The sequence below is a fragment of the Drosophila mojavensis genome, unplaced genomic scaffold, assembly GCF_018153725.1.
Source record: "Drosophila mojavensis isolate 15081-1352.22 unplaced genomic scaffold, ASM1815372v1 contig_136, whole genome shotgun sequence".
NCBI classification, from domain to species: domain Eukaryota; kingdom Metazoa; phylum Arthropoda; class Insecta; order Diptera; family Drosophilidae; genus Drosophila; species Drosophila mojavensis.
Window position 1 is genome coordinate 15086696 of NW_025318667.1, and position 23305 is coordinate 15110000.

The 23305-nt window shown below is 38.5% G+C and overlaps 2 protein-coding genes across 5 annotated transcripts in view; one reads left to right on the forward strand and one right to left on the reverse strand.

Annotated features, from left to right (window-relative positions):
- Positions 1 to 69: 69 nt before the first annotated feature.
- LOC6583887 (inhibitory POU protein) overlaps positions 70 to 23305 on the forward strand; it is a 40705-nt gene continuing 17469 nt past the window's right edge. The window contains exons 1-3 of one of the 4 annotated variants that reach the window (XM_044009943.1): positions 70 to 300; positions 12547 to 12603; positions 13044 to 13220. In XM_044009943.1, coding sequence (XP_043865878.1) covers positions 175 to 300; positions 12547 to 12603; positions 13044 to 13220 — 360 coding nt within the window. In that variant the 5' untranslated portion in view covers positions 70 to 174. The remainder of the gene's footprint in view (positions 301 to 12546; positions 12604 to 13043; positions 13221 to 23305) is intronic. The other 3 variants (XM_044009945.1, XM_044009947.1, XM_044009950.1) reach the window with 3 other exon arrangements.
- LOC6583885 lies at positions 16504 to 17737 on the reverse strand. Its single transcript, XM_002009511.4, has 2 exons — positions 17657 to 17737; positions 16504 to 17442 (listed from the first exon to the last, which is right to left on the reverse strand). Exon 2 carries the CDS (start codon positions 17412 to 17414, stop codon positions 16971 to 16973), a length of 444 nt encoding a protein of 147 aa, XP_002009547.1. The 5' UTR covers positions 17415 to 17442; positions 17657 to 17737; the 3' UTR covers positions 16504 to 16970.

The following is a 23305-nucleotide window of genomic DNA, read 5'->3' on the forward strand; positions in this document are numbered from 1 at the left end:
ATATATATATATATACCTATATATATCTATATATATATATATAGATATTGTTGGCGTCCTGCATTGCAGGACAGTCTTTAAAGTTGTCAAAGTAAGTGCTTCAAAATTTACTCGCCAACGACTTTTGACGCCTCAAGGGCGTTCAAGCTGGAGGAGGATTTCGTCGGCGGCTGCATGACAATGTCGATGTACTCGACGACGGATAAAATGAAAATGTCAGCGCCCAGTTGTTTTCCAGGACGCTACAGTCCATCCTATCGAAGTTCGGAGCAAATGCGACGCTGCATGCCAAATCCATCTGTAAGTATCCAGCGAACCGAAACTATATCTTTTATATCTCGATTTGAATACCCGCTTTAGCTGTTCTACTGTGCCAAAGGCATTGCAATCTCTTCTAAGTTTCTATTTAATATAAAAGCTTTACCTTCTTTGAGCCTATAAATAATATATTTGACTAAGAATTTAAAAAAATCTTCATTTGCCGTCGGTGCTGACCATTTGGAATTCGCAGAGCTCTATGCAATTGAGAGTAATTTATCTTTTACTATATATGATAGTATGCTCTCTTATGTATTGTATCTTATTATATAGATTGATTTGTTAGCAAAGACTTTAAAACCTTTAAAACTATTTGGCTTACAATTTGTACGAAACACAAGCAAAGCCTTGGCTGCTAGACAATTCCCATCTAAGAATTCAGAACCAGCAAATGCAAACATTAAATGCTTATTATGCTCTTATCTATATATTTTGATGGTTCTCTACATCTACTACTACTACTACTAAGATCAGATATCGTCTACCAGAACAGTCAAGCATATCATATAATAAATTGACGAATATTACTATTCGAAACGTTACTCAAAATTAAATCCGTATTAGTTTCCAAAATATATTAAACATTAAGAATAGTTAAGTATTATTAATACATTTATATTATGTGTTTACAGCTTGAAACCGAAAAAGCTAGGAATCTATGTTGTGGTATAATGAAATATTTATGTATAGGATAAGGTTCTTCTATGTTTCAGGCAACTTAAACTAAACAGAAGTTGATTAAATATATATATAATATATATATATATAATATATATATAAGCTAAAAACAGTCAGTAATACGGATAAATCTTATGGAATCATAAATATATTTAAATTGTTGAGCTCAAGACACGATCCAGCAGGTCTTGAGTCTGGTGGAATCCGAGTCTTTTCCTAGAATTCGTGCGGGTGCTCGGGGAGCTTGAGCTGCAAACTTTTTGGATGATAATTGAATCTCTCTAGGTAGGTTTTGGCCACCTCTTGGATTTTGTCTACCATATGGAATCATTGAGATCTAGTTCTACATTTCTGGCTCTCATGTACGAAGTAGCCCCCGTGATCTTTCTCATTGTCGAGTACCTTTAAGTACATCTATGCAGCAATACGTGGATGGCATAGAACAGGCCAGAAGCAAGGGTAATCTTATAGATTATAGTCCTCTTCAAGCAGAAATTGTAACGCGCTGCAGGCTTTCAAGACAATTTAAATAATTTAATTCTAAATGACTGCTGCAGTGACGTTACATGCCTTCTGAATGTCATGCGTCTGTCCAGTATTACGTCAAGTCTAAGTCTAGAGCCTGTACATCATAATTTAGTACACATGAATAGGTAATTTTTTTAGAGCAAATCCCCATAACGCAGCATGAGAAATTTTAATGGAGCAGTGCAATCGTACTGGCAAACCTTGGAGCTTAAGTCACCTTAAAGTTGGGGCAGGGGGTGGTCTTTATTCGAGTTAGCTGCGGTGTCTCAGCAATCTTTCGCTGTGTATCTGGTTGTCTGCCTTCCAATCTGTTATTCAGATCTGCTCTTCAAAGCTAGATCTCTACCAAAGTACCCGGTTCTGCAATAGTCGCATACGTTCATAATTTGATTTGGCAGCAGTTCCTCAGATCTGGCCCAAAGGTCCAAAGTAACGCTGATATACTTAACTGGTGACGGCTGCGCCAGGCTAACTCCCTCTAGCTGGATCGGATCAAGTGATTTAATAATAGAAAAGAAATCCATAGTTCCCAGATCATATTTAAATTCTAATTAATATTTCTGGTGGAAATAAAATTTTGTTCTTCTGATTATTCTGCATAAAGAGACTAGACCAGAAAAATGTATTAAAAATAAATGAGAAATACTTTTGCTATTTTTTTTTTTGTCTGGTCTAGTCTCTTTAATAGTCGGTGCTTTGAGTATGTATATACATACACATATGTATATATGTCTATATAAATTGAATGCAGACATTACGGCTATTACTCGGCTCTCGGCTCAGACATGTTTATTTATAAATACGTTGTGCACAGACAGTACACACACAAACGCATTCACATGTGTATGTGTGCGTATGTGTGTACACATAAACATATTGAAAAGTGGCAAAGCGGAAACGGAAAAGCAAATTCAACGTGAAAAAAATTAAACTATAAAAAATGCATAATCATAAGTAAAAGTGTGCTACAGTGTGAGTGTGCACGACGCGGAGATACCCTCTGTCAACTGTTGGCAGTTAAATATAGACATGAATATATGTATATTGTATATACACCTTTATTTCATAAGTCTTTATGGAATATTAATTCAAATTTTGTTTCTACAAAATATGCAAATTTTTAAGAAAACTATTTGGATTGAACTCTATAATTTCAAAGGTAACTCTATCGTACAAGCGGAACGAACGAGCTACGCCTGACTTATAATTAATTTTGATCAAAGAAATTCCTTCTGTTTAATATATATTGTTAAGTACTATAGATTTCATAGTCCTGGCCCAGAGCAGGTCCTTTCTTTGCTGTTCTTTTGATTGCAGGGTATATATGAAGCAAAAGCTTACTACTTGTCACATTAACCATCATTTTGTGTATGTGTGTGACTAAATAAAATAATAAAATGCTGACAAATATTTGTCTTAATTATTGCATAAATGTCACTCGCTGCGGTTGCTTGTTGGTGCTGGAGGGTTTAGTAAATAGATTTATGAGGTTTTTTTCTTGTTTTTTTTTTTTTTTTTTTTTTTTTTTTTTTTTTTGCTTTAAGCTTGTCGTTGCTTCGCTAATGGCAGCGGTTGCAGAGGCCGGTCGTAACCTTGAAAAGCGTTTTGTAATTTATTTACATTAAATATTTATTAACCATTGTTGGGTGACAAATAAAAAGTGTGTGAGAGAGAGAGAGAGGGAAGCATGCATACATTAATGAGAAAAGCAGACAGAAACTTGTGCAAATCGCGAGTCCAAATAAAAAAAGGCAAAAATAAAAACAGAAAAACAGAAAAACTGAAAAAGTTGATTGCCAGTTAATGAGGGTTGGGGTAGTCAGCTTTCACCTGCTGCTGCTGCTGCTGCTGCTGCTGCTGCTGCTGGTGCTGGTGCTGTCAACCCCAATGCCCACGCCGCTGAGTCGAGGTGCATTTTAATCTGGCACGGGGCACTTTAAAAACACTTACTGTAAATAAAAACAACGAACGCGTCGCCTTCTTAAAGGGAATGACAACTACATTTGCTTAGCGGATTTAACACACAAGCATCACCACCCCCACCCACTGCCCGACCATTGCACAACCCAGCCCAGCCCAGCTGTAAAACCCATCCAACCCACCCCCCACCCCTAGTTTGGGCCACTTTTCGGCTTTGAGACGCAGCAGCGGCAAAAAGCGTATGGCAAAAGGCGAATGATCAAAGCGCCGGATTTATAGGATTTATGCGCTACCCTTGGCTGGCTTGGAGCGCATTAAGCACAAATATATATACACAGAGTGTGTGTGAGAGAGAGATAGAGAGCGACAGTTGGAGTGCGAGCTATCGAAAATGCGCTCTTTGGCTGGTTACAGCAAACACTTAACGCCTTGCAGTCCATTTAATGGACATTTGTCAGCGACAAATGGACAAGCGGACAAATGGCTGGACAACGCAACCCCCACTTCGTGCCCCCACTCCCCACTACCCACTCCCCACGCCCGCGTGCCGTGTGTTAGCCAAGCGCGCTAAATAGATGGCCTGCTGTGCCGTTAATTTGATTTAAATATTCATAAACTGCATTAAATGGCCGCAACAAATGTGCCAATTAAACGCACCACAAACCAATCAAAAATGGTTAACGGGCCGACAGAAAAACAGGAGATACACCACAGCACCTGGATACCCTGTAGAGGAAAGTTTTGTTAATTACTACAAAGAGTACTTGACCCCGTTTTATGTCTAGAACTACAACTAGAATTAGTGGAAGACTTTAAGTCCAATTAGCTTCCAGTTGGATGTTTTAAAGCCAACTGAACATCCTCTTGACTGGAAATCGATAGAAGACACCGATTAATGGACTATCATCTCTTCTGGAATAGATTCTATAAGCAATATATAATGTGTAATTATTTGCATTATGTATTTGCTTAGGTACCACATTTACACAGAAAGCTCGATGATTTCTTATCTTACTTTTATTGTACTAGGCAGATATACATGTATAGTATATAGAATATCTATTGTCAACTATCGAACTATATATAAACATATTTGAATTAATATATTAACAAGTAGGAAGAGTAATCAAGATTTTTGACCAATTTCGAAACATACAGATACTGACAGATAAAAAAAGTCTTAAAAAGTCTGATGCTACCCATTAGGTAAACAGCATCAAAGGTTTATGACTAAGATAAGATTAGAATCAATAATAATATACAGTAGAATCAGATTATAACGATGCTCAAAGGAAGACGCTATAACCATATACAAGTTTGCTCATATAAGTTTGTTTAGGGACCAGAATTTTCGTCGCAATAGCCGTACGGACGCTATAAGCGGAAGCGGTATAACCGGATACTACTGTATCTAATAATTTAAACAGCAAAACATAAAGCATTTCACACTTGTTATAAGGATTTAATACTTATTTAATGCTATTTAATTTGTCTAAACAAATCTGCTGCTCTCGTCTCAGCTTTGTCTTTTCGAATTGAGCTGCTTCTATCGATGGCATTAAAGTCAAGTATGTATGGTATATATATACATATGTATATGTATGTGCTAAAGGTCTACTACTCGAATCTTTTAGTAAAATGAAGTGTAAAATACCTCTGCAGTGATATTCAATATAATAATAATAATTTGTTTTTTAATCGTATCAAGAACATCTTAAATTCGTGAATTCATATGACATTACGTTTCATAATAAAAAAAAATTCTATTATAAATACATAATATTCATATTAAATTTTCGACTAACCGATTTGGTGTTTAGTTAATTTTGGACTAGGACATGTTTTGGATATTCTTCGACTTATACATTTTCCCCTGCTCACACATCGTGTCTTGTGCAGAAATTTGTTGGCCAAATACAAGACACAAGTGTACCAGCGTTGCCAGCCTACTTCCATAAATCACGCCCCTGTTAGGTTTGCTAACTTCTAAAGAGACTCATGAAAAGACAACGTTACGCTAGGATTAAGCAGATAGAGAGTGGCTGAATCAGATCACATCATATGGTATTTCGAGGCAAGTGCATATTATCTCATGGGAATTTATTTTTACAGAGCGAAAAAGATATTGGCGAAACAAATAACTAAGGCGTTACCGACTGCAGAATACTCATTGACGGCTGTCAGATTCATTTTCCGATTTGCCACGCCCCCAAGTGGTACAAATATATTATTTATACAGTAAAAGTCAATAGAGGATGGCAAGAGTAATTTTAATATTGAGTTTCTAGCTCTATAGCTCTTGAAAATACAGCTTTTCTTGATTTACCACGCCCCCACTGGGCGTACAAATTGTATATCCGCCACATTTGATTGATTTTGGACTGTCAACTCGACAATATATTGAAAATTTCAACTCTCTAGCACGTCAACTAGTATATTATTTGAGATACTGGAAAATGCATTTGGACACGCCCCTGGTGGGCGGATCGGTAAAAACTTGGCAATTTATAGTGCGATTATATGCGACAAAAACAATTCAAACTGCATTCCAACAAACCGACGGACGCACAGCAAGACGGACATTGCACAAAACTAATATACTCATTTCATTTTGGTGAATAGGTATAAAAAGCATTGAATTTGGTGCCTGTCGAAAAAAATTGTATACGTTTTATACGATATTATTATTATATAATGCATATTACAGACACAAATTCTACTTCTTAATAATATTAATATACAAAGTACCGTAGCATCAAGGCACCGTCGTTTATCGGACGTGTGTACGGACGCTCTAACCGGCGTCAATATAGCGGGACTCTACTGTAATTGTAATTAGACTTCCTGTATAAATTAAATTAAATAGCAGAACAACTTCTCAGCTATCGTTGTCTCTCTCCCGCTATGTTGTTGCCATTCCATTACGTAGACGACTCGTGCTTTTTAAAGCCCGATCGAAAGAAGTCTGTAAAGCATGTTATTAATGTTATTATTATCAGGCTTGTTTATCCTCATTTTATTTCTGCATTAGTTTTTGGCTGCATTTGAGCGTCGCAATCGATAAAATTCAACATTCATTCAACATTCATTGCGTATCTGTTTACACACATCATAAATATTAAATGGCTGACAAGCAAAAAAAAAAATAAATAAAAAAAAATGTAACCCAACACACACACACACACGCACTCATGTACGTGTGTGTGTGCAGACTGAGAGTGAAAATAACACATAACAAGACGGCAGCAAAAAATAAATAAACCCAAAAGAGCGAAAGAAACAGAGTATAAAAAATGACGGAGACAGAGAGATGGCAAGAGGGAGAGAGAGAGAGAGAGCGAGGCAGCAGTTGGCTTGATTAATTTATAACACTAATAAAGAATTTATGTGCAAGTGTCAACCTGCACTGCGGCCTTAAAGCACCACATCGCACCATCCACCGCTGCCACTGCCACGCCCACCGACTGCCCGAATCTATGCACTGAAGTCGAGTCAGGTCAAGAAGCACACACACACATAGAGCCAGCTCGCTTTTGGGCCAAGCCATATTTTACTGGGTGGTTCGGCAATGCGACGGTGCGGCGGGTCTGGGCGATAATTTGATGAATGACTGCGCATATTAATTCATAAATTAATTTGTTTGCCGTTTGCTTGCATTGGCCAGTGCCTTACCAGAAAATAAATGAACACAAAAACTGTTGCCTACTTTCCAGGGCGAAGCGCCAACAGCAAATGAAGCTAGTCTTTCGCTGTATTTGTGGCACGACCCCTGAGCCGTGCGCCTGGGGCAGCCCACTAAGTGAAAGTAATTTTAAATATGCTACTAAGTAGCTGCGATTAGCCCACGTTTAGTTAAAATGCATGTCAGCCTCATAACATCAATTACCAGCCATAATTTGACTGCTGCCCTTGCGCTGCATCTATTGGAATGTGCTTTATAGATAATAGTACTTAAATATTATACATATATATAGCCAAGATCCGATAACTCGAAATGGCAAGGGGAACAGTTTTCTTATTTGGATCACAGAAAATCAGATTATCGAGAATTATCGCGAAGGTATTGTATTCAAAAGGAAAGAATTATTATTTTCGATTTATCGCGATTTTTAATTAAACTGGGTACAAATTATCGAGACTCAACTGTATATATATTGCTCTGAGCTGTGACTGAAAGTCAATGACAAAAATATCTTATATCAAAACAACTTTTATTGGATTTGTTTGATTAAAAGATATCATGCTATTTCAATCATACTGAAATTCTATTACCACGCATACTAGGCACGCCTTCACCTCGCCTTCATGAGATGGTCTGAGCTTTACTCTGGAGAAATGGATAACCTCGTACTGCCTCTGGTACAGGAATAGAAACTTCCAAATTTAAGACTCTGACTTTTTTGGTTTATTAGAAAAGAAAGGCAGGCAAATATGATTATAGTGACATAGCTCGTCGAGCTATTCAAGTATATATATACTTAAAAGGCTTTGTCATGTTTCCCTCTGTGTGTTACACAAAATTTTCTAAAACAATTATGGACTGAAATCTCGTTTATAAAGTAAGATAGTAGACAACTAAATGAGAGTGAAAATTGGCTGACTGGGAAATACCCTTACCGTCAACTGTTTGTAACACTTTCGAATATTTTTGTCTATATCAAAACATACACACACATATGTATATACATACACAAATACAGCTACAAGTTACCTTTCTTGATTCGAACTCGTCTACCCAGAGTCAGCTATCAGATTTCAGCCCCACTCGAACACCTGTTCTGCGGATGCCGATTGCAATATGAAAATAGCAATGCAATTGCAATTGCTCCAGTAATTGGAGTTTCTATTAAACGTGGTTCACGGACACTCCGCGATTTGGCACGTGCCACTGTGTATGTGTGTGTGTGTGTGTGTTGGGGCAAATGCATCGAGTGCAGCCTGCGGCTGAGGCCAGGGCCACGTGGTGCTCCGATATTGGCACACGTGTTATTGGATAGCCTCTGTGCTGCCCAACGCTATGCCAAGCAATTTTCAGCTATTTTCACCAATTAATCTTATTTATTCATAAGAAATTGAATAAAGCTGCAAATTGTGCCTAGCCATGGGATTTCTGTAAATTATCCCGATAATGGGCCTTAATATTTCATGGAGTACGCTATAATTGGCAAAAAAAAAAAGTGAAATTCTGTCGTGATATTTAATAGAAGAGAACCAAATAAAAGCAACTCCAATTGAATTCAAGGTATGTCGAGGTAATTTTAGCTTGACCTAAATTCTTATCGATATCACTTAAGGCAAGGAAAAAAGTTATCGATCTGCCTGAGCAGTTGTTGTATATCAAATTTCGATAGCTATACCTTGCTATAATTTCCATGGCTAGACGGGTTCATACATGAAGAAAGAGAAGATGATCACATCTAAGTTCTGGTTCTAAATTACCATTTCCTTTGAGTTTTGGTGCTATATATAAAAATTGCATCTCCTATATGCTTTTGTTGAAGAAGTGAGATTTTTCGTTTGGGTTTGAACTGAAGTAAATACAAGTTTCTAAATATCTTATATATATGTATAATCACTTTATTTATTAGTTTATATTGAATACGATAAATCGACTATCCTCTAATATATTTATTAATTACAATAACCAGTAAATAGGATAGCCAAATAATTAATTGCTAGTATATCATTATTTTATTAGTGCTGGGTAGATCAATAAGAGTTTTCTTAAATGCTGCGTGGCGATGACCAAATCGATATGTTTCCAAAATTTCAACTAAAGACTAAGCATAACATTTCATATAGTCAAAGCTAGCACAATGTACCGACTTCTCTTTTGACTTATGCCGCTCTGTGGTTCTCTTAATGGTTGAAGCTATCGATGAGCCTGTAATATTAACATGATACGATAGACAGAAATGCGTAAACAGTGGATCAGTACTCGTAGTAACTTATAAGGCCAACTCAGCATAGAGCACTCCCCAAATTTGAGATATTACTGAACTGCTGAGCTCTATCAAGCCGATGCGCTGTGAGAACGACAGAAGTCAGTGCAGAATAGAGAGCAATGGCACGAATACCATCTCATCAGAATATGTTAATCTCTATAATATAAACTATACATCCATTTTTACAATACATTCAAGACTCTCACTACTTTCTACCTATTGTGTCAACTACCGTTCTTCAATTAAAATTCTAAGCCAAACATCGATAGCTCTGCTCAGCAGCCTATAATAATTATAATTTACATAGTTTAAATTGTTTGCTGAATATATTGTATATTACTATAGATCTGGGATAGAAAAAAATTGATGTTCGAAGAAATAACATAATTAGTTTATAATACTGAATAAATAATAAATAAACTAAAGTAAAGTAAAGTAAAGTAATTAAGTCGAAATTCCGATTAAACAGACTCGACTGGCCATCGGACTGGAGAATACGGCCTCCTTATGTAGTGCTAATTTATATGATATATAGAATATCGAGAAATGCTAATTATAAGCAAATTAAAACACCCCCCCCTTTATTTGTAATCTGTCTTATACTAAAAAATTAGCAGGTGTATTAACAATAATTATAAATACCCTAATGGTCTGAGCTCCAATGAGATCCATCCATATATTCACCTATTTACACATTAATAACTAAGTCTACTCTCTTTATGGAAAATCTAGTACTTGAAATCTTTTTTAAAAGCATGAGGATATTCCCTTTTCATTACATGTATTTTAGATAGAGTTTATGTAAAATCGAATCACAGTTTCCAACTCAATGTGTTTTAGCATTGTGCTGTGTAATTATTGATTACAAAATAAAAAATATGCTTCATAATATATTTAAATATTTTTACTAATTATTAGAAATTTTGTTTATATTATAATCCAATATATATATGTATAATACAGTATAATATATATAAACAAAAAAAATGAATAAATTTCTTATTAAATTTTCATTGTCATTTTAAAATTTCGTTAGTCTGAACCCATTTTCAATGGGAAATCAGGTTTGTTTTTATTCAATCCTTTAACTAAAATTCGCCTATCACAAAGTCTTTTCATTTCGATATTCCAAACTCTTCAATATTTTTATTTATATGTATATGTAGCTTGAGAATAAGTTACAAGAAAAGAAAACCCAACTATTTGCTGGGCATATGGAAGTCATTTAGTTTGTTCTGCTGCCACCTGGCTAGACTAGGCGAATAACATTTGGGACGAGGTTCTGTTTCCTTGTGCAAATCGGTATTTATTGTGTTCTGCCTTGTCCTAGCCAGTGTGTGGGCTGTCTTGGGCACTGGGGTGCTGAGGTGGGGTGGTGGGGTGGTGGGGTGCTGGCAGCAACTGACAGGGAAATACGGCCATTAGCTAGACCGTGTCTGCTTCCATGTCCGGTCGCTGCTGCAAATGGGCCAAGCAGGACAAACAAACCGGGCGGACTACGACTAAGGGAATCAACTCCAACTCCAGCTCCAACTTGAAGTCCTGCTGTTGCTGCTGCATTAAAAATGCGCAACATTTTGATTTCTTGGATGGCCGCCGCATGGCAATTGCGGTCGTCGCGCGTCCAAGTCGACGAAGTCCTTGGAATACGGCCGCTTGTCGGCAAGCAGCAGAAATCCTTTCGCTGCGCCAACTTTCGCCCACCAAATGAGCGAGTGCTCCATGTGCCCGAATGTCCTCTATGTCCTGTGTGTCCTGAATGCCCTGTTTTGAACTTTTGTGCGCATCTAAATAATTAATTAACTACAAAATTCGTGAGCTCCGCACAGCATTTGCCAGCAAATAAAATCGATACGGCTGGAGCACTGAGGACCACCACAATGGCGACAACAAGACTCACAAAAACACTGAGAGAAACAAAAAACAACCGCCAAGTATCTTTTACAATTATTTATTTAACGGCAATCTCTCCCCATTGCCCACCGACCATGCCCCCACCGTGCCTCCACCTGACTCCTCATCCAAGTTGTGCAGAAATCAATATTAAGCAAAGACTCCAAGCATGTCTCGCCTTTAAAGCGCAGCGCTCAAGGCGTGTCCTTGCGCCCCTTTCAAGACATGTTTCGTATCTCAAATGTTTGACATTTGGATAAACTACCTGGTAAATATGAATATGGAAATGATCTAATTCCATATGGGAACAAATTGATAATGAAATCAAATCTTTATTGGTCGAAAATACCAAAACGTTCACGAACTGAAATGGAGTTTATTGGTTTTAATCAGTGTTTATCAGTCTCAATTAACATTGACTACATATGCAATATACATATACAGGAGTATAAGCAACTAAACATTCCTATTCCAAAGTAAATATAGAAGAATCCGATTATAACGACTCCGCATATAAAGCTCATACGGTTATATCGAGTCCCCAAACAAACCTATTTGAGCAAACATATATGATCATAGCGACTTCCGATCATAATGATGGTTCCTTGGGCATCGTTTCAACCGGATTCATAGAGCTAGTAACTGAAAAAGAATTTAGATAATTGAGTTAATGTTGATTTACTATACTTTATGGACTTACCAAATCAACTTTATGTGGTAAATTGACAAAAGCCTCTATATCTACATATGTCTATGTCTATTACATCTCTGGGAGTCGAAGTTCCAGCAACATTGTAACTACAGCTCGTGAGATTTTTAGGATGCGATGAGAGCTTGCTGAAGTCTTGTTGCCTTTAAACTATTACCTCCCTGATACGATATAGAGGATCGCATTCAAACTCTAAACTTGTTAATTAAGATAAACTATTTACACTCTATCTATATATGTATATAAATAATATCCATCATATGGAACAATATCCAATATATATATATATATTCGTAGATCAAGCTATAAATCGAAGTTTTCGATTTCACATAGCAAATGAAACATAGACAGACAACGAGTCGATATATAACTTTTGTGAATGCCCTTAACTTGAGGTAACACTGTAAACACACACACGCACGCACACATACACACACACACGCACAGACAAACGGATACTCAAAATGAATCAAATTTTTAATTGAATTTGATGTTAAATAGCCCAGTAAAAACTCGTGCATACATATACTATCCTTGTTTGTCTCGTCTTTTCAGAGTCGTTTATTAGAAGATGCTTCCCTATTATGCAATTCGTGGTCAGCACGTCAGAATGTAAGTTAAACCACAGTAAAGAAAACACAGCCCACACCCACACACACACACATGCACACACACATGCACACACACACAGTTGTTATGCCTTTGAATTGATTTACCTAATCTTTAATAAACAAACAAACAAAAACCCAAACTATTCGATTTATTTGATATACGATATTTGCTTACTTATGTTAGGTTACCCCACATACATACATATATATGTGTATATAGTATATGCTCTTTTTATGATACCTAATTATATATATATATATATATATATATAGTTTATATAGTAAATCTAGTTGATGTGGGCCTCATCTATCTATGTATCATCATGTTTCTTTTACTCCGTATACTTTATATTGCTTTCCAGTTCCAATTCGAGCAGATGATCATTGATATTATGTTTGACTAATTGGCGAATCTGTTCCATTTGTCTCTCATCGATACAGGGTGATATTTTTGCGGGTATCAACGATGGCATACTCAGCAGAGCGGAGGCCCTCGCCGCCGTCGACATACAGAAACACCAAGCCCAGCATGTACATAGCCAAATGCCCTCCCAAATCAAGCACGATGTGATGTACCATCACCATTCAATGAGTGGCCCCCCGCAACGTCCATTACAGGTGAGTTAAGCCAATAAATGACTAATACTAATACAAAAGAGATCTACACAGAAATTTAATGAAAATTTGATGAGAAAACAATTCGATTCAGTTTTGGCTTCAAAACTTTTGTAATCATATACTTAATACTATATACATATAGTGATTTTATGCGTAGGAAAATTCAATGGGAAATTTGATTGAAAATTGGAATCGCTAATGAATATATGGTTTAATGTTGCCTGAAGCTAATATGTGATATTTTCTAAAATATATATACACTCATATATTAGATATATTAATTGGCTGAATTCTTATATCTTTATTTATATATATAGTCAAGTCCCGATAAATCGAAATGGCAAGAGGAGACTTTTTTTTTACTTACACATAAATTCAAATTATCGGAAATTAGCGAGAATGAATTTTTTTTTTTTCAAGGGAATATAATTTCTTTTTATTTATCGCGATATTCGATTTAAGTGGGTACGAATTATCGAGACTCGACTGTATATATATATAGAAACAGAATCCTTTCACCGGATAGAGCCTCTCTTAAGGAGAAAGCATATATTTACTTCTACAATATTTATTATTTATTTATTAAAAACTAGAATTAATACAATATATTAAATCGGCATTGAGGCTATTGGGGTCTTCGGCTTGTTTCATAAAAATCTTCTTGGTTGTAAATTTCACATAAATAACATGGATTAATTGGGACTATACGTAATACCCACAACTAGCGCTAATTGAAATACATTTTAGCAGCAGATCGCAATGAACTTAGCGGAAATGTTACGAAATGCTTCAATGCATTGGCCTTGTAATGGGCCATATGTGCGTGCGTGTGTGTGTGTGTCTGTGAGTGTGTGTGTGTGTGTGTGTGTGCTATGCGTATATGGTATATTATCCGTTTTGCTGCGTTTTATGACAGTCATTTTGATTACAACAAAAGCAGCAACAATGACAACGGCGACAACTTCAATTTCCGCTTTTGCTGCTCAACTGCGTGCGTCTCTCTCTCTCTCTCTCACTCGCTCTCTCTCTCTCGTTTTGTCTCTCTCACTGTGTGGTTAATTTGAAATGTTTCTTTAATAAAATTAAAATTGTGACGTGTAAGCCTGCTGGGAACGGGCCACGTGACGGTCGTTTGCCAGGTAAGCACATCATGATTCGTGTCGTTAATTGTATTGTACCGCTACTTCAGCTCGAGGCGGGTCGCGGGCTATGGGCCGTGGGCCGTGGGCCGTGGGCCGTGGGCCGCGATTGACGGGTGGGCGAGTTGGACTCCTGTTTGGCTGTCTGCTTAGTCCTGGACACATAGGCACACACACACACACACACACTGCATGCAGTGCTCGCTGTGCGGCTAGGTGGTTGCTGCTCTATTTAAAGTTGATTGTAATCAAATTACACAAGCAACCTGTTCCTATATCTTCAGCTAGTTGTTCGGCAGGCATTCGAGTTGTTCTTGTTGTTGCACTCATTGTTGTTGTTGCTGTTGTTGTTGTAATGCCACTTGTTTTCGGCACAATCGAGCATGACAAAAGTGCGCGCTGTCCACGCGTTACTGTCGCCGTCGCCGTCACCGGTGGTTGTTGTGGTTCCCATCCCATACCCATTCACTCCCACCACCCCATGTCACCCATTCAACCATTCCCAATTTCTTGGCATACGCTCGTGTGGGCTTTAATTTTCGACACACACACACACTCATACACACACACACGCGTGCAGACACTTGAGTCTGAGAATTTGTACCCCATGCGCCTCGAGTTACCGCTGCGGGTCTCAGGTGCAACAACCTTCCACTGAGTGAGTGGCACAATCAACTATCCAGGGAGTTTAGCATCCCAATGCAATAGCAATAAAATATCGACTCCTGCTCCCTCCCCCTCGTGTCTGGCCAACTATTGTATGCGGCTCGACTGCTAGAAACATATTGCCAGGAGTGGAATATGCTCAGGAATGAAAACAAACTCGAACTGAGATTCAAAGCACAACACCAGAACTACAAATATACTCGTATATTTGGAGCTAATGGGAATACAGTTAATATGATTTATATGGTAGCAGGAGGCGTGGCACTCATCATATAGAATATATGTTTACCAGAATGCAGAGCTCTCTCGAATCTCTTGTATTTCGTTTATGATGTTTTATTATTATAGATGAAATCAATATTTTGCATTTTAATTTGAACTAGAATTACTAGTATTTCAGCCTATCGATATCTTTTTCCAGGCACTTTTAATATCCTTTACTGTTTTACTATTGTTTGCCAGTGTCTCTCTGCAGCATTGACATAAAAACATATTTGAATATTTCATTAGAAACTTGCATTTGGAAGCAAAGTTATTCAATTCCCATGCATATAATAAGACCAGATTAGTTGAGGCATCAGCTCCTATTTGTTTTGCTCTTTTTTCTGGTAGTTAAGGAAATCTTGAGATATCTAATATGCCTTTCAATTCAGTTTGTACAAAGTTAACTAAGAAAATCCTAAAGATTCTCTTTTATTGTTTACTCAAATGAGTCTTTCATTCAGTATCTGCTAAAATGCTATAAATAACATTGAAATTCTCAGGAAATTTTGTTGCTTAAGCAACCGTTAAAGACAAAACTAATTGACCTTAACAGGAAATTTTCTAGAATCGTATATTTAAGGCAATATAAAACATACAGCTTTTTTTTAACTCTCTCTCTCTCTATCTCAAAATCTAACTCAAGGGCTCTCTCTCTCTCTCTTCCTTTGTCTGCCTTTGTCTCTATCTGTCCCTAGCTCTCCCTATGCTTGTCTGCCTCTCTCTCTAGCTTGCTCTTTCTACCAACTTTCTCACAATTCTCTCATTGGGTATCTTTCTGTGTCCCCCTCTCTCTAGCTCTCTCTGTCACCCCTTTTTACACTACACGCTGTCTGTCGTTCGCTGTCAGTTTCTCTCTCCCCCTACTCTTGTCTATCTCTCTCCCTTTCTCTCTCTCCCACTTCTTGTCTATCTCTCTTCCTTTCCCTCTCTCTCATCTTGTCTATCTTTTTCTCGCTCAATATATATACATATATATATATATATATATATCCTCCCTGACTTTCTCTCTCTTGCCCTGTCTCACCAATACGCTCTCTATTTCTCCTCTCTCTTCCTTCAACCTCTTTCTCTTTCTTTCTCTCTCTCTCTCTCTCTTTGTATCACTTCTTCTGCCTATTGCTGTTTCCCACTTCCCCCTCTCTCTCTCTTCCTCTCGCCTCCTCCCTTCCCATCTTCCTCCAAGCTTCCTCTTCAGAATTCAAAACCCTCAAATATTTGATTTTCACTTATCGATTTGTTTATTGAATTCCTTGGATATCCGTAACATATTTTTATTTAATTTACAATTATTTCGATAATACTTTTGCAGAAGCGAACGTAGTGTGGATGGATCATATGGCCGTGCCCTCACAATATGGTGGCCAGCTCAAAGACGCAATTGCTAGGGGCATTGCCGTTAGGTGGGAGCTGTGCCAGCAGTTGGGGCAAGTTTTGGCCATGTTTGAACTGTGTTGGGCTCTTTGAAAGTTGCTCAAATTTATTATTTTGGCTCTACCTGACGCGGGCTCCCACGTCAAATATTAAGGCTTGCAGTTCGACAACTTTGACAATTTTTGAAAATTTCTCTCTCAGCTAGTTAAGTCAGTCAGTTAGTCAGTCAGTCAGTCAGTCAGTTAGCTAGTATGTTTCTTTGTTCGAATGCTTGTTTGTTTGTTTGCTTGTATGCTGGCTTGTTGAGTGGTCAGTGAGAATGGCCTAGATCGCTGCAGCTGTTCTTAGTGCGGCCACGGGCATGGGCATGGGGGCGATGCCAGGGATTGCTGGCGCAGTTGCAATTGCACTTGCAATAGTCGCAAAGCAATGTCTCCTCGCCCTGATTGTGTTGGGCATCGTAGATGGCACTCGTAGCTGCATCGATGGCATCCTGAAACTCGACATCCTGCTCCTGCTCACCGTAAAGACCTGTCTGCTTGTTCCCATAAAAGAAATCTACATACTGTAAGCGCCGTCGCTCGAAATTAACCAAATAGCGTCGCCACTGGCGCTCGAAGTGGGCAAAGGAAAAGTCCTCCTCATTCTCCTCATCTATCCTTGCATTTTCACCCATCTGCTTGTCCCTGCTCGTTGTGCTAGCCCTGGATCGTCTTCTGACATCGGTATTCGGATTAGCTGCCTTCCCTGCCATACTGCCTAGTCTAGTCTAGTCTAGGATGCTGCAAATAAACAATTATTCAGTAGATCTTGCGATTATCTTGATGGATCTTGATATTGATATTGATATTGATATTGATATTGGTTTATTTAGATATTTATATGCACATGCGCAATTCGCTTTTATATATATATGTAGATATATATATTTATATACTATTATTATTTTTATAAATATACAAATTTATATTTTTGTAGAATTATATATGTACGTACCTACGTATATACATTCACAAACAAATATAACTGGACTGCTTTAATCTGAGCTCAAGTTGACATCGAACCTAACGAAAACTTGATTGTGTTCTTTTCTTTTTTGGGCTGGAAATAAACTTTAGAATCTCTTAATCTTTGTGTGAGCCATAATATATTCTGCTGCACTGATTGTCGTTTATTTAGAATTCGTAATCCATTCGTATAAAAAAATAAATAAACAAGTCTTTCACTGATTTCCCTCTAGTCGATAGTAGATGATCGCCAAGCTCTCCCGCACTCCATTTCTAGACGCCATTTTCTCAAGGGGCGCTATCGTCACTGCAGAGATCTCCTTAAGAATCATTTGTTCTCGGATATACGTAAAAATCATCCTCAGGCTCATATCGTATCTGGAAATCGCCCACATCTGATACTTTCTTTCCGAATATGGAGACGTCTACAGGTTAAAACCTGGAAAAGACAATCACAATCTTAAATCTAAGCTGTATCATATATGCTAAACGCAACATTTCGATTATGGACTGATTATCCTGAAGTGAAGCTTGAGAATCAAACGGGTACTTTACACCTTTGATGTGGACTTTAGTACCAGTTTCCCAGCTTGCCCTAATTCACTATGATCTATTTAAGTCTTAGCTTCGCTCATTTTTCAGCTATCATTAAATCAGTCGATTTTTATCTACTGCTTGATACTTGTTCATGGTCTGTAAAAGGTAAAAAAAGAAAAAAATAAATCAACATATATTATACTATATATATTCTTTCGTTCCCTAAGTGATTTCGTTTAATATTGAATTTTGCCGCAGCCAACTTCGCACTTAATCGCTTAAACGTTATATATTTGAACGGCTGTTATAATTAGGCTTAATTGTATTATTAAATAATATGCATTTCAGATATATCAAAAGGAAGTCTCAATAGTATTTCAACTGCAAAATAGAAGTATTTCAATGAGAATATTTGTGGTTTTTCTCATTTACTAGTACCTCTATAAGGTGGTTAAGCTATAATGCGACTATTTTGAGTATATCTCTCTAAGAACTGCCCAAGATTATTCGATTTACCATGAATATTTCCAATGGATATCACTACATAATATATTCAGTCGGGTAATACATACTGTGCATTCGAAACTTAAAGTCGTCGAGAGAATTTCCATTAAACGCCATTTAGACACTTTTCATTTGCCACGCCTCCTGTAGGTGTGTAGATACATTGCTTTGAAGCTCTACCTCTAATATGGCCCTTTCACTTCGTAAAGGGGTTTAACAGTTGATTCGAACATATAATTATTTTACAGCCACGCCTTGTTCCAGTTTCCTCTGTAGAATAATTAAATCTTGTTCCACTCTAATTACATTTTGCTCTCCATTTATTTTACTTGGTTTCCAATTAAGCATAAATTACAGATAATTCATTCATCAATTTCTAATTCCTATTTTCCGAGTTGTTAAAAAAAATGTAAATCGAGTTTGATTTTATCAAGTTCTTATTTTTAGTTTCATTTGCTATTTTTTAATTATTTATTTACTTAGTTTTTGTCACCTGATTTAGCTTCATTAAGCTAATGCAACTAACACTCGAAAGTCTCAAAAAAAATGCCTATCAAATAAGTTTTGATGGCCCTCAGTCGCCATCCAGCCAACCACCCAACCACCCATCCACCTGTCCCGTTCCACTCCGCCCGTCACCTGTCCGGGCAGCCAACCCCTCCCTTACGCCCCCCCTTACGCATTCTTTAACCCCCTTGGCAAATGTAAGTTTAAAATTTTCCACTTGATTTGATGGCTGCTGTCTATCAGTTCTGGTAACATGTGTCATAAGCGTTATGCGAGTGCCATAAAGCCGCCCCGCCCTCCCTCTACCCCGATCCGACCCCACCACTCGTCCATGATCTGCCCCTGTTCATAGGAAAAACATAACAAAACTCATTAAATTAAAGTAATTTACGTTAGAGCAACCACCTTCTCCCCCTCTCTCCCTCCCTCTCTCGCTGTCTCCCTCAACCCCCTGTAGGCCACAAAATGTGCAAGTTTTGCGAGCATATGAAGGGCCAATTATGAGCGCTACGAAAAGGGTAAATATCTACGAGAGCAAATATAATGCTAATTAAAATAATCATATCCATCATAAAGCACAATGCGATGGGCCGAAGGACGGCAGGACGGCAGGACGAAAGGACAGCAGGATGGTGTCTGAGCTCGCCTGACAGCTTGCCAGCATTTGTAACAATTACAAATGAGAACACCGACAACAACAACAACAATAACGGCAACAACAACAACAATAAATATTATCAATTTGCTAAACAATGATGCAGCAGCCACTGAGCAACTGAACGAGGGGCGTCGGCCACTGGGGGTGTGGCAGCCTGGCAGCTAGCCACTTTGCAGGCATTTATCACAGATTTAGATTTTGCACCAGTTACCAAAACAAGAAAAGCAACGGCAACGGCAACGGCAAAGTTTTTGGCTGCTCAACCAGTTGCCGAGCTCAACGGTGAGCGGTGAGGGGTGAGGGGTGAGGGATGGAAAAACAAGTACACTTAATTCAATTTAAATTACACTTTCATATTTCCGGACGGACGGACTCGAGGGCCTGGCATATCCATTAGTATTCGCAACATATGGCTCAATTTCCCTCAAATCATTTTCCAGCACACGCACGCCCATGACCCCGCCGCAAGGGGGTGGCGAGGCGCTTGTACTAGAACTGTATGCCCGCCAGCCACCGCACCACGCACCACCATAGCGAACATACACCTGCCCACCGAGCGCCTGAAGCCGGCAACCACAAGTGGTTTATCATATTGAAATTCATTTAGTGCACCTGTTTGATTTTTTTTTTTTTGGCTTTTGGTTTTTGGTTTTTGTTTTTGCTTCTGTCATTTCGTGACAGAATGGAGCCGGGCATACTATTTGGTAAATATCGTTAACTTTCCATTGCCACTCCACACGCAATCAAATTCTACTTAGTGTAAACCGCCAAAGCCACCTCCGAACTGTCATTCCCTTCCGGCGGGTGGGTTCCAACTTCCAAGCACAACCCACAACCCACAACCCGCTACCCGCGACCCGTAACCCGCGACCCGCCAACCACAAGGCAAACAGCGTCGCAGCACAAATATTTGTTGTCTCGCATTTGTGGGCCACAGACTGAGTGCGATACTTTCCGATGCTATCGCACTCCCACATACACACATATGCACACATATGCTTGATGGAATCATTAATTGTCTTTAATTCCTATAATTGAAGCTCTTACAACAGTATCCTGCCTCCTGCTCTGATCGTCTGTCTTCGTGTTTTGTCTCTTTCCCTCTTTTTCCGTATCTGTGTTTATATCCAACTCCTTCCCTCTCTCTCTCTCTCTCTCCCTGAGTTTCGCCTCGTATCTATGTTTATCTCGATATCAGTTGAGCACTGCATTCTTTCTTCTCTCTCGCTCTCAATATATATATTTTATTCCTTTTCTCTCTTTCTCTCACTCTCTCTCTGTCTCTCTCACTCTCTCTCTCTCTCACTCTCTCTCTCTCTCACTCTGTCTCTCTCTATCTCTCCGTACCACTAGAATTTCATGTACCTTTCAATCTTTGATTCCATTTCAGGATTCTTTTTCTTATCTTTCCATCACTTTCTATCACCTCCCCTCTCTATCTATTTCTCCATGTCAAGCTCAGACTATGTTTTAGTCTATACATTGTATGAATGTTCTCTTCTCTTTCTAGTATTCACTCCTACTCTTTTACTCTCTATTATTCTGGCGCCCATTCCCTACTACTTGCTTGCTTTGCTTGCACCTCAACCAACTCTCTCTCTCTCTCTCTCACCATCCCTCTTTGCTTTCTTTTGTCAGTTTTCATATTAGTATTTATCTATTTCATAAAACATGAATCTTCAATTCTATCAAGTTTCCTTCTTGTCATCAACAATTTTGTTCTGTCCACTGTTTTTCCTACCTGCCGCCCTCGCTCCCTCCCCCTTGCTTTACCTCCTATTTCACTCTCCCTATTTCTTCCACACAATCTGCCACTTTCTCGTCCACTGTCCACTGTTCTGTCATCACCTGCCTAATCCAGCGACCTCCATTTCGCACCGGCCGTGTCTCATTTCAGCATTTGCATTAATAATCGATAGGACGTCCTAGTTATCGATTGTTATGGTATTTATCACCACCGGATTGACATTATTAAATATGTAACCATATTTAATATTGCACCATAACAAAACGGTAGCCAAACAAAAAACAAAAAAGAAAAACAAAATTTATATACACAGCAATTTTCGGATTAATAATACATTAGCTTCGCCTACCAGCCTTCCTTTCGTATACCCTGTCTGTTATTAGTGTCAATAGCATGTGCTACGCCTCCATAGAGCAGGCTAAGCTCTCGCTGCCTATTGTTGAGGAATAGGCACTTCTTGCTATAGTCTCTTTACTCAAAATATCCAATCGATAAGTATCGATGCACACGATTAAGCTGTCTAATCGATAGAAATGCTGAATGGCAAATATATTTGCATACAGCCTCTCGTATCTTATGAGCAATGCCAAAATTCTACTTGCCTACTCACTTTGTCTATTAAGTCGATTAATATCGATAGTCGGCTAAACTTTAAATTGTAGTTATGATTGTACTTTTCGACTCAATATAGCTGCTCTACGCATGTTAGCTCCTACATGTTATCTACAATTAATACCTATATATTTCACTTTATATCCAATTATCGATAATTATCGACTACTATTTTATTAATAACCTGCCAAATGTAGAATTTGGCAGTGAAATTATTTTTTGATTAATATTTATTGCTGCTGAATTCAGGGTATTAGCTAGTCGGGTCATTTCATCCACAGTCTTACATATTTTTTCTGCTGTGTGGCTTAAGCAAGTTTTGCGGCTTCAGTGTGTGTGAGCGCGTATATATGTGTGTGTGTGTACGCGCCGTGTATTGTGTGTAGAAAGCTTTGTGTCATCCAGTGACAATTTACGGCCCGATCCTAACCGCATTCCACTTGCCATATTCCATGTGGCCTGTGCCATGTGCCATGTGCCATGTCCCATGTCCGATGTCCACGTCAGTTCGGCTGAGTTTGGTTCCATTGAGGTTGGGTTGGGTTTGGCTATCTCTGGCTCTCGTCTTGGTTTGCGTTCCGTTCCGTTCCGTGCCGTGCCATGCCGTTCCGTTGATTCATTTATTTATTTAGTTTTCTTTTCTTCATCAATTATTTAGCGCTGCGTCTGTGTGCGGTGCGTTGTCTCTTTATTGCAAGACAATCAAACGGACGGAAGGACGGACGGACGGATACAGACTGTGCAGACTGTGTGGCTGTGTGGCTGTGCGGTGGAGCAGGGCAAGACATCCCTATGTGGACATGTAATACCCGCATGATGACATGGCCGCCATAGAAATGTGGCCAGCACAGTGCGCGGGCGGCTGTTGCCGTGAGCGTGAGCGTGGGCGTGGGCGTGGTCGAGGTCGTGGTCGTGGTCGTTTCTATGAGACATCAACGTGGACATCACTCATACGCAGCGTTTTGTTCACAATGGTGTCGGACAAGGCGACACGCGCAGTCAAATTGCACTTTCGCCAATGTAAATTGTGAATGCGGCTCATTAATATTTAAAATGCATTCAATGTGCATTTA

Excerpts from the sequence above, each read along its gene's own strand:
- LOC6583885 (XM_002009511.4), bottom strand. The coding sequence starts at position 17,414 with ATGGCAGGGAAGGCAGCTAATCCGAATACCGATGTCAGAAGACGATCC.